General features: G+C 44.2%; 1 protein-coding gene across 1 annotated transcript in view; it reads left to right on the top strand.

Moving 5' to 3' along the window:
* Positions 1-12629, top strand: part of dnaaf10 (dynein axonemal assembly factor 10) — a 44319-nt gene that overhangs the window by 24091 nt on the left and 7599 nt on the right. The window contains exon 6 of the mRNA XM_070888770.1: positions 3520-3654. Coding sequence (XP_070744871.1) covers positions 3520-3654 — 135 coding nt within the window. The remainder of the gene's footprint in view (positions 1-3519; positions 3655-12629) is intronic.

The following is a 12629-nucleotide window of genomic DNA, read 5'->3' as shown; positions in this document are numbered from 1 at the left end:
GGGGAGGGGTCAGGTGAGCGGAAATTTAAAAAGTCAAAGAATAAGGAGAAGGCAATAGAGCAGGGTAGCACTAGGGGAAATGCAAATCAGAGCGTGATCGGAAGGGACAGAATGTATAAACATTAAAATGTGAATCAGAAAGTGGGGTCAAAGCAGGAAAAAATGGGTTTTAAAAAAAAAATAATTTTAAAAATCTGAATTCATGCAGCATTTGTATCAAAATAGATGAGTTGATGGTACAAATGGGTATGATCTTGCAACCACGTCGCTGTAATGGCTATAAGGTGACCAAGGCTGGGAATTAAATATTCAGGGGTATTTGACAATTCGGAAGGACTGACAAAGGAAAAGGAGGTGGGGTAGTTCTATTAATAAAGGATGAGATCAGTGCGTTAGTGAGAAACTATATTGGCTCAGAAAATCAAGATGTTAAATCCGTTTGGGTGGAGATAAGGAATAATAAGGGGGGGAAAAAGTCGTTGGTGGGTGTAGTCTATAGGCTCCCTAACAGTAGCTATACTGTTGGACGGAGTATAAATCAAGAAATAATGGAGGCTTGTAAAAAATGAATGGCAATAATCATGGGCGATTTTAACCTTCATATTGATTGGACAAAGCAAATTGGCCAGGGTAGCCTTGAGGAAGAGTTCATAGTGTATCTGGGATAGTTTCCTTGAACAGTACGTTGCGGAACCAACCAGGGAGCAGGCTATCTTGGATCTAGCACTGTGTAATGTGACAGGATAAATAAACGATCTCCTAGTAAAGGATCCTCTAGGAATGAGTGACCGTAGCATGGTTGTATTTCAAATTCAGTTGGAGGGTGAGAAAGGTGGATCTCAAACCAGTGTCCTAAGCTTAAATAATAAAGGAGACTATGAAGGCAGAGTTGGTTAGAGTGGACTGGGAAAATAGATGAAAGTATGGGACGGTTGATGAGCAATGGCAGACATTTAAGGAGATATTTCCTAACAAAAATATATTCCAATGAGAAGGAAAGACTGGACGAGAAGCGATAACCATCCGTGGTTAACTAAGGAAATAAGGGATGGTATCAAATTGATTACGAGGGCACACAAAGTGGCCAAGACTAGTGGGAGGCCAGAGGATTGGGAAACTTTTAAAAGCCAGCAAAGAATGACTAAAATAAATAATCGAGGAGGAAGATAGATTATGAAATCAAACTAGCATGAAATATAAAAACAGATAGCAAGAGTTTTTACAGGTACATAAAAAGGAAAAGAGTGGCTAAAGTAAATGTTGGTCCCTTAGAGGATGAGACTGGGGAATTAATAATGGGGAACAGGGAAATAAATTTTGAACAAATATTTTGTATCAGTCTTCATGGTAGAAGACACAAACATCCCAATAGTGGATAATCAAGGGGTTATAGGGAGGGAGGAACTTAATACAATCACTATCACTAAAGAAGTAGTACTTGGTAAAATAATGAGACTAAAGGCGGACAAGTCCCTGGGACCTGATAGCTTGCATCCTAGGGTCTTAAAAGAAGTGGCTGCAGAGATAGTGGATGCATTGGTTGTAATCTACCAAAATTCCCTGGATTCTGGGGAGATCCCAGCGAATTGGAAAACTGCAAATGTAACGCCCCATTTAAAAAAGGAGGCAGACAAAAAGCAGGAAACTAAACCAGTTAGCCTAACATCTGTCTTTGGGGAAAATGCTGGAGTCCATTATTAAGGAAGCAGTCACAAGACATTTGGAAAAGCATGATTCAATCAAGCAAAGTCAACATGGTTTTATGAAAGGGAAATAGTGTTTGACAAATTTGTTGGAATTCTTTGAGGATGTAACGTGCATGGTAGATAAAGGGGAATCCAGTGGATGTGGTGTATTTGGATTTCCAGTAGGCATTCGATAAGGTGCCACATAAAAGGTTACTGCTCAAGATAAAAGTTCACAGGGTTGGGGGTAATATGTTACCATGGATGGAGGATTGGCTAACTAACAGAAAACAGAAAGTTGAGATAAATGGGTAATTTTCCGGTTGGCAAACAGTAACTAGTGGGGTGCCACAGGGATTGGTGCTGGGGCCTCAACTATTTACAATCTATATTAATGTCTTGGATGAAGGGACCGAGTGTAGTGTAGCCAAGTTTGCTGATGATAGAATGAGAAAGCAAAATGTGAGGAGAACGCAAGAAATCTGCAAAAGTATATAGACAGGCTAAGTGAGTTGGCATGTGGGAAAATGTGAGGTTATCCACTTTGGCAGAAAAAATAGAAAAGCAAATTATCTTTTAAATGGAGAAAAATTGCAAAGTGCTGCTGTACAGAGGCACCTGGGGTTCCTTGTGCATGAAACGCAAAAAGTTAGTATGCAGATACAGCAAGTAATCAGGAAGGCAAATGGAATGTTGGCCTTTATTGCAAGGGGGATAGAGTATAAAAACAGAAGTCCTGCTACAACTGTGCAGGGAATTGGTGAGGCCACACCTAGAGTACTGCGTACAGTATTTAAGGAAGGATAGTTGCATTGGTGGCTGTTCGGAGAAGGTTCACTAGGTTGATTCCGGAGATGAGGGGGTTGACTTATAAAGATAGGTTGGGCCTATACTCATTGGCGTTTCGAAGAATGAGAGGTGATCTTATCGAAACATATAAGATAATGAGGGGGCTTGACAAGGTGGATGCAGAAAGGATATTTCCACTCATGAGGGAAACGAAAACTAGGGGGCATAGTCTCAGAATAAGGGGCCACCCATTTAAAACTGAGATGAAGAGAAATTTCTTCTGAGGGTTGTAAATCTATGGCATTCTCTGCCCCATTGAGCTGTAGAGGCTGGGTCATTGAATATATTTAAGGTGGAGATAAACAGATTTTTGAATGATGAGGGTTATGGGAGCGGGCAGGGAAGTGGAGCTGAGTCCATGATCAGATCAACCAAATGGCCTACTTCTTATGTTCTTATGGAAACTGCGTGTCCCCAAAGCAGCTTTAGGTTGGATTTTTGAGTTCTGGATTAAAGTTTCCTGAGGGAATCTTTTTCCAATTGCAGGAAACACTGAGCAGATCAGGCAGCATCTGTGAAGCAAACAGTCATGATGTTTTAGATATGAACCCTTCCTCTGAACTCTGTTCTCTCTACGGAGATAGCGATTTGGTGGTTTGAAAACCACTGAATGCATGTTTTTTGTTCAAATTTGCTGAGAATGACACTTGGTTTAGCAAAGGCATATGAGCAGGGCATGTTTGGATGGGCCTCTAGTGTTACTGGTTGTGCCTTTAGTCTTCAACCACAACAACAGATACTTCAGGCTTATTTTGCATTATTGCCATTATCTTGGAGTTAAATAATTAACAGAATCTTTTGGCCATTTGCCAACAAAAAAAAGTCAATAACATTCTCCATGAATTCTAAATTTACTTTTTCCCCACAGCCAATCTATTAAATCAGAACATTTCTGTGGGTATAGTAAGTAATTCTTTTTGTGATATTAAAATTTCCACATTGACAGATATGTATGTTGCATATGGGACCTTTCTTGTTTTTGCAGGTTTGTTGTGTCGAGTTTGACAGAAAAGATATCACCATGAATAAACTGGTGGCCACTTCCTTGGAGGGAAAATTCCATGTGTTTGACATGAGGACCCAGCACCCAACAGCGGGGTTTGCTTCAGTCAGTGAAAAGGTATTTAATTCTGAGAAAGTAGTGTTTCCTTGGTTTATAAGGATTGATGTTGAATGTTGTTTCCTGGCTCCAATCGAAAGTACCTTGGTTTTATTTGACTCCTTAATAACCAAGTGCATAGGTTGCCGTGGAACTATCTAATCAAACAACACAAGTAGCTTTCGTGGCAGAAGCCCAATTGGAATCAGCCCTCTACCAGGAGCATTATTTTGTAAAATCGGCCCTATAGCGTAGTCATTTAAAGTGTTGCCTGAATAGTATATCAAATATCCACTTATTTTACTCTATAATAGGATAATATGTCAACTATTCAGTTAATTCATGGCAGCCAAACAATAAACATTATCTCAGTTAGTGGAGTCAGAAAAATCTTTCCTAAATGGTCTACCACATAAATATTAAAGGAAAATTCTGGGCTGTGCGTGCAACTAAAACTTAACGCGGCTTGATTAATTGGAAAATAAAAACAGAATTTCACCCAATAATGATTGAGTGCAACATTCATGTTGTAACCTGTGAGCAAGTGATTCATGCATATTATAAAGTCACATTTTTGAATATTCTATTTTTCTTCACAGGATTTGGAGATTGTATTCTGTTTTAAAACAAAGTGAACTGGCACAGGTTTGGAAAGAAAGGCTAAAGGCTAAAGGCTGCAGGAATTGAGGAATGTGTGTTAAAGCCAGATGATCCAGTCTGGGAGATGTTGCAACTCAGTCAATTTTAAACTGATACAGTGAGGATCTATCCTCTCCCCACCACCAGTCCCATATTAGCCAGGTTGACCAAGCACATTAACCAAATTGTCATCTAATCATAGGTGGCCAAACCAATATTCTCTGCGGTGAAAACGGTTCTGTTCATGTGGTTACGGCATGAGGTGTTTGTGGAGAATATACTCCAGAGAGTTGATTTTGAATGAATCCTTGTGTGGGAAGGTGTCAAACCTGCCCTTTTGCTTCCTGGAATCAGAATAGGAAGCGCAAATCTGTGTTTGAGATACATCTCTTTATCTGTGATTAGAAACCAAAAATGCAGCAGATCAGGTCTTGCAATTAGAAGTTATCTAGAGACAAAGGTGTGCCAAAAGCAAGTAAGTCAGCCGAAGGAAGCATCAGGGTGCATAGATTATGATCTTTCTCAACACCGCCCCCCCCCTCTCCCTTTTCAAGACTAGGAGCCAGATTGAGTTAAGTGGAATTTGCTTTGACCGTTGTTTCTGTTTGTCCGTTTTGCTGTCTATAAAATAAAGCAGCTGAACAGTTTGCATCTAGCCTTGCGTCACCTCGGCCTTCAGCTCACCTGTAAAAAGATTGGAGCAATGCAAGCGAGGGTTCGTGTGAAAGACATGGGCTTAGATATTGGGCCGCGCTGCACCTGTTTCTCAGGTGCTAGGCGGCCTCCTAAGGCCCAGAAAATGGCAGGCAGAAGTGCAGGCGCATGTACCTCCAACTGCTCGCAGCAGCTAAGCTTCATACCTTCTTTCCGGTGTGCTCCTCCTGCAACGCTGGCCTCTCGGTAATGAGGTCTGTTGCCTAATATCCGGGGCTCCTCGGGCCCCTCCATTTGTGTGTGGAGGGGGGTGCCCAAAAATGAATACACCTGAATTTCTAGGCCAGTTCAGATCATAAGAAGGGCCTATTGTACATCCCTGGGTTACACTATTGTATTATTAGGTATGGGCTGTATGACAAGTAAAATACACCGACCACTTGGGCAGTAACCAGCGCCGATGTATCCAAGAGATTATCTAAGGCAGACCTTAAACTTGTGACGTTTATTGTTTATAAATCCTAATTTGGAGAACTGGCTCAACACATTTTGGTTACTGAAGGCTTTTTAATGTCTAGCCTGAAGTTATTCCTTTTTGGTGTAGCTTTAGAAAGTCACTCGCATTAATTTTTAAACAATTAAGGAATTATTTTAATCAGCTCTACCATTTGGAGTAGGGCTGTATGAGGACATATTCTGTCTTGCTGCCATTTCACCTGTACTGATCTCTTTGTGAGAGGGTGTCCAGGTGCTGAAAGGGACAAGAGTTAGCAGGATACTGACAGGCTAGACAATAGCAGATGACAGCAGCAACTTGTATTTATATAGCGTCTTTAACATAGTAAAATGTCCCAAGGCACGTCACAGGAATGCTATCAAACAAAATTTGACACTGAGCCACTTGAGATTATGTGGCTCAGTATCAATGGCTAAACTTCCTCCAAGTATCCTCCCTGACCTTGCATCTTTCTCCAGCTTCTCCGATCTCCCTTTCTGAGCTCATCCTGTCCATGAGACCCACTTCCTGCTTCCTCGACCCTATTCCCACCAAACTGCTGACCACCTAACTTCCTTTTCTGGCTCCCAAGTTAGCTGATATTGTTAACGGTTCTCTCTCCACAGGTACTGTCCCCCTCTCCCTCAAATCTGCTGTCCTCAACCCTCGACCTCTGTCCTTGCAAACTATGGCCCCATCTCCAAACTCACTTTCCTCTCGTCTTGGAACGTGTTGTCGCCTCCCAAATCCGTGCCCATCTTTCCCGCAATTCCATGTTTGAATCCCTCTAATCCGGATTCCGCACAATATCAAAACGGCTCTCCTCAAAGTCACTAATTACACCTTTTGTGATAGTGACAAAGACAAACTATACCTCCTTGTCCTTCTTGACTTATCTGCAGCCTTTGACATGGTTGACCACTCTATCCTCCAACGCCTCTCCACTGTCGAGCAGCTGGGTGGAACTGCACTCGTCTGGTTCTATTCTTGCCCATCCAACTGTAGCCAGAGAAGCACCTGCAACGGCTTTTCTTCCCGCCCCCGCATTGTTGCCTCTGGTACCCCCCAAGAATCTATCCTTGGTCCCCCTCCTATTTCTCATCTACATGTAACCCCTTGGCGACATCATCCAAAAACACAGCGTCAGTTTCCAGATGTATGCTGATGACACCCAGCTCTACTGTAATACCACTTCTCTCAATCCCTCCACAGTCTCTAAATTGTCAGATTGTCCGACATCCAGTTCTGGATGAGCAGAAATTTTCTCCAATTGAATATTGGGAAGACCAAAGCCACTGTTTTCGGACCCCACCACAAATTCCGTTTCCTAGCTATTGACTCCATCCATCTCCCCAACTTCTGTCTGAGGCTGAACCAGACTGTTCGCAACCTAGGGGTCATATTTGACCCTGAAATGAGCTTTCGATCACATTCGTAGCATAACTAAGACCGCCTATTTCCACCTCCGTAACATCGCCCGTCTCTGCCCTTGCCTCAGCTCATCCGCTGCTGAAGCTCTCATCCATGCTTTTGTTACCTCTAGACTTGAATATTCCAATGCACTCCTGGCTGACTTCCTACATTCTACCCTAAGTAAACAAGAGGTGATCCAAAACTTGGCTGCCCGTGTCCTAACTTGCACCAAGTCCTGCACAGCCATCACCCCATGTGTTTGCTGACCTACATTGGCTTCTGATTAAGCAACGTCTTGATTTCAAAATTCTCATCCTTGTTTTCAAATCCCTCCCTATCTCTGTAATCTCCTCCAGTCCCACAACCCTCCTGAGATGTCTACGCTCCTCTAATTCTGCCCTCTTGAGCATCCCTGATTATAATTGATCAACTGTGCCTTCTGTTGCCTAAGCCCCAAGCTCTGGAACTCCCTGCCTAAACCTCTCCGCCTCTCTACCCCTTTCCTCCTTCGACACTCCTTAAAACGTACCTCTTGCCCTTCATGCTAATTTCTACTTATGTGGCTCGTGTCACTATTTTATCTCTCAATACTCCTGTGAAGCGCTTTGGGACGTTTCACTACGTTAAAGGCACTGTAAGTTGTTTTTGTAAACAATTTTACTCTCACTTTCTCCCTGTCTGTCCTTTTCCATAGCTAATTTAAACCTTATGATACTATGATCACTGTTCCCTAAATGTTCACCTACTGACACTTGCTCCACTTGACCTACCTCATTCCCCAGAACCAAGAATGCCTACTCCCTCGTCAGGCCGGAAACGTACTGGATCAAGAAAGTTCTCCTGAAGCCACTTTAGAAATTCTTCCCCATCTCTGCCCTTCACACTATTACGATCCCAGTCTATATTACGATCCCAGTCTATATTAGGATAGTTGAAGTCCCCTATTATTACTGCTCTATAGTCCTTGCACCTCTCTATATAATCTCTGCAAATTTGCTGCTCTATCTTTCCTGCTATTTGGTGCTCTATAGAATAGACCTACCAGTGTAATGGCACTGCTATTATTTCTTGACTCTAGCCATATAGATTCTGTCCATGACCCCTTCAGGACATCTTCCCTCTCCAGCACTAACATTCTCCTTAAGCAATACTCCCACACCAGCTCCTATCTTTCCTGAACACCTTATAACCAGGAATATTTAATACTTAATCTGCCCTTTTTTGAGCCAGGTCTCAGTTATTGCCATAACATCATATTCCCATGTGGTTATTTGTGCCTGCAGCTCACTTACCTTGTTTACTACGCCTCGTGCGTTCACATACATACACTGTAAACCCATTTTAGACCATCCTGTATTCTCACCTAATACCTTACTATTACTTACTTCAGTGCTCTCTGCCTCTCCCAAACCTTTTTGAGCACTTTATTTCCCCTGTCTAATGTTTCATCCTGGTGCTCATCCCCCTGCCAAATTAGTTTAAACCCTCCCCAACAGCACTAGCAAACCTCGCGGCAAGGATATTGATTGGTTCCAGCTCTGTTGTAGTGTAATCTGTCCGCCTGTACAGGTCCTACCTCCCCCAGAACCGGTCCCAATGCCTCAGGAATCTGAAGCTCTTCCTCCTGCATCATCTCTCCAGCCACGCATTTATCTGTTCTATCCTCCTATTTCTATACTCATTTGCCCATGGCACCTGGAGTAATCTGCAGATTACTACCTTTTTGAAGTCCTGCTCTTTAATCTCTTTCCTAGCTCCCTAAAATCTGCCTGCTGGACCTTATCCCTCTTTCTACCTATGTGATTGGTACTGATTTGGACCAAGACCTCTGGCTGTTCACCATCCCTCCTCAGTGATCTGTAGTCGCTCAGACATTTTTAACCCTGGCACCAAGGAGGCAACATACCATCCTGGAGTCACGTCTGCAGCCGCAGAAATACTTGTCTGCTCCCCTGATTATCGAATCCCTACCACTATTGCTCTCCCACTCTGCTTCTCCCCCTTGTACAGCTGAGCCACCCGTGCTGCAATGGACTTGACTCTGGCTGTACTCTCCAGAGGAACCATCACCCTCCCCACTACTTGGAACAGAATATTGATTGGAGAATGAGATGCACTCTGGAGACCCCGGAACTACCTACCTCCTCTTCTGTCTGATGGTCACCCATTTCCCCCTCTGGCTGCACACTCTTAAGCTGCACAAAGCTCTCAGCCTCACGGATGCATATGCAATGACTCCAGCTGCTGTTCAAGCTTCGAAACTCGGAACTCGAGCTTTCCAGCCGATTTACACTTTCTGCACATGTTTGTCCGTCCTGGAGTTCCCACATGGCACAGAGTGCACACTCTGGGTCTGAACTGTCCTGCCATGACCCCATGTAATAGACTATGAACTTACTTAGCAGAAATAAATTTAAACTTTAAAAAAAAACACTCACCAGCTACTCACCAATCAGCTCCTTCCCTTGTGCCCACATCACTTTAGGTTTTTTAGTCTGATGTCACTCTTTTAAATTCAGCCCGTGTTAAGTTGCTCATCTCTCGTTCCCACTCGGGTTCGGCTCAGCTCCAATCAGTTACCAGTTGTCCTGTGATGTCACTCCTGGATTTTTTTTTTCTTTCTGCTCCTCCGATGCTGCTGCTGATTTAGGTCCCAAAACCTTTCCTGATTTAGATGGGGAGCACAGTGAAGAATAAAAAGCTTTTGAAGTTGCAGAACATTCAACCACTTGGCTACTTTTCTAATGCTCAGTGGAGTTCCTTGTGCAGTAATTGCTACCTTGTGAGAATAGGATGCCGTTACTGGCTGCTGTAAAGACAACAAGCAAGAGGTGAGTGTGTTTGGAAAGACAGATGGTATAATGTCCCCTTGTGACGAGTGGAGAAGGATGTAAGGCAGGGGAGGAACGTGTCCAGAGTGCTAGCAATGGGTAGAAGCACCTTTGCCAGGTGTTGTGCAGAGAGATTGAGCAAGGAAGAGCTGTATTCACCCCCGCTGCTCTGGTCAGGTCATTGAATCCCAGTCCTGGAGGTGATGCTCCTGGAACTGACCATCTATGTCCCAACAAAACCGGCCTCTTGCTCTGAACTCTTCCACTTTAACCTCCAGGAAGGGGTCCGAGAACCTGGGGGCAGCCTTGTGGCTTATTTCTGCCTTGCAGCAGGATCAAACAAATTTGCTAGAAGTAAGGTTGGTAACCAGAGGGCACAGATTTAAGATAATTGGCAAAAAAATCCAGGGGGGAAAAAATGAGGAGAATTTTCCTTTTAGACAGAGAGTTATGATCTGGAATGTACTGCCTGAAAGGATGATGGAAGCAGATTCAATAGTAACTTTCAAAAGTGGAATTGGATAAATACTTGAAAAGGATATATTTTGCAGGGGCTGTGGGACGAATTGGATAGCTTTTTCAAAAAACCGACGCAGACATGATGGGCCAATAGGCATCTATCTGTGTTGTAAGAGTCTATGGCCACGAAATTGGGAGGTGTAGTGCCAGCCGTTAAGACTGGTATTGCTGGAAAAATGGCAGCCACCTCGTTTTCGACGCGGAATGCGGCGGCTGCCATTTTGGGCAGGTCGGCAGCACTGCCATTGCCTGTGCTCGCCGTCCAATTTAAATGATGCAGATCGTGACATCAATCGATGTGCAGCACCTGAATTGACGCACGATCTGTGATTTCGGACATTGTCGCTCTTGATACTGCACTCTCCAAACCACGCGTGGATGAATGTGCGGGCAGTTGTACAACAGCGACACTGCCAGAGCTTCATAAAGGGATATACACATCTTTTAAAGTAAGTTTCGATTTTTGCTTTTGGATTTAAAAAAAAATATTTTTTAGAGTAGTGGCTTGGTGCAATACATTTTAAAAAGTTGTTAGTGTGCAGGAAATGCTGCTGGACATTTGCATGGCTTTGGCTCTTAAAGGAAGGACTCTGTGTCCCAGTCCTGGAGGCTCTAATTGGAGTCCCCCTTGAGCTGGAATACACATGCAGGTGAAACAGAGGGAGCGAAGGGGACAAACTGCTCGCAGAGGGAGGAGGAAGCGGAAGAAGGCAATCCAGGCAGCCTTTTTCTGACCAAGATATTTGGGATGGAATCCTCTGCCTGCGGTACCAGTGACCACAACTCCAATTCCCCTTTCAGCATCTGTCCCACACCTTACCTTCCCTCTGTTACTGACCATCACAGCGTTCTCTTGGCCACAATGCTGAAATAAAAGCCACCACAAAGCAAACTTTCCAATCCAACTTTATACATCTATCCATCCAATATTTCATCAAAAATCAACTAATCGCCCTTAAGCAATCCCTTAGTAACTGTTTTGTGTGTGTCTTTCCCTATCCTAGTGACGTTACGTAGTGTTATCCCACTGGCTGCAGCATGGCTGGTGGATGGCTGCTGACTTTCAGTGGCATGCACTGCAAATGTCCTTTCAGGATGATCTCGGAGCTGGTGGCTGGGAGTGTCAAATCGAGTGACTGTGTTTCTTCTTTCTCCTTTCATTGGGGCAGGCTGGATCTTTGGGGTGTCTAGAGTTAAAAAAGGCACAAGGATAGGGTTGTGGTGAGGGGGAGGGTGGTAAAGCAAGAGGTGCATGCTTACACCTTGTAAATCAGAAGACATGGTGGGATGAGGAGGAAGTGGGATGTGAGAAGGAGGATAACTTGTTAGGATACCAGCATCTCTGCTGGCCAATGGCTCAACTGTGCCCCTGCCAAGAATGGCCTGCACCTTCTCCTCCAACTGGGTGAGATGAAACTAGGAATGGGAGGTGTGCCTCGTGTTTGGTAGAGATTGTTGGTAGGTGAGTGATTTTTTTTTTTTTGGGGGGGGGGGTCATGCATTGAGTAATGTGTGAGGCTAGTAGTGCAGTTGGTAGGAGATGGCATTTGAAGATGCATTGGTCTGAGGTCGTGAAGCTTCTTTGGGCACTGGAGCCAGGTGGTGGGGGTGACACTGGCAGTGACAGCCTCGATGATCTGGTCCCATGTCGTATTTTCTGGAAGGCTTCCTGGCCCCTGTGGGTAGAGGACCTCTCTTCCAGTGTTGACCCCTGCACAAAGCTGGAGTGCTGGGTCTGAGGCCCTGGGAGCCTTTTCCCTTCCCTGGGAGCCACTTCTGTTAGTGCTGAAGCACCGAGCCTTTTTTTACATGCGGAAGGCAATTCAGTTTTAAAAGCTAGAGACTGCCTTGAAAAGAAGCAGGCTAGCTTTAAGTAAAGCCAGCTTCACTCCAATGATGCGAACTTGGGGCCCGTGCTGAGCACACAGCCTGTTGGCAGCGCATTCGTTGCTAGGCTGTGCGCCACAATCATGATGATTAGCAGGCAGTACCAAATTGATGTGCTGCCTGTGCTTTCTGATTGGACGTGGGCATATCTCTCATCACGGTGTCCATTTTCGGGTCTTATCAAATCTTGCCCCCTATAAGTGAATGCAACCTACCTTTTTTAAGAGGTTTATTTATGCTTTTCAATAGGCTTCTAAAGTCCCACTGGAAATCCTGCCCTGAAAGTGGGCAGCATGCCAATCAGATACAAATGAGGCCTCAGAGTTAAAATGGAAGGAGCCTCACACTGATGGTGTTGGTTGGGTTTTATGCTCCACCCGCTCCCATTTAAAGTTGCCACCACAGCTCCGTCTGTGTCCAGTATGTAATGCAGATGTCACGTGCTGATTATTGTGGTGAAATGGAAGGTTTGTGTACGATCAGAAAAATAGTATTTTGAAAGTAGCTAATTACTTTCAGTAAAGTATGTGCCCCAGGTCTCCATTGTTGCTGTTGAT

The sequence above is a fragment of the Pristiophorus japonicus genome, chromosome 9 (genome assembly GCF_044704955.1).
Source record: "Pristiophorus japonicus isolate sPriJap1 chromosome 9, sPriJap1.hap1, whole genome shotgun sequence".
NCBI lineage: Eukaryota > Metazoa > Chordata > Chondrichthyes > Pristiophoridae > Pristiophorus > Pristiophorus japonicus.
This window is presented reverse-complemented; position numbering and strand designations above follow the sequence as displayed.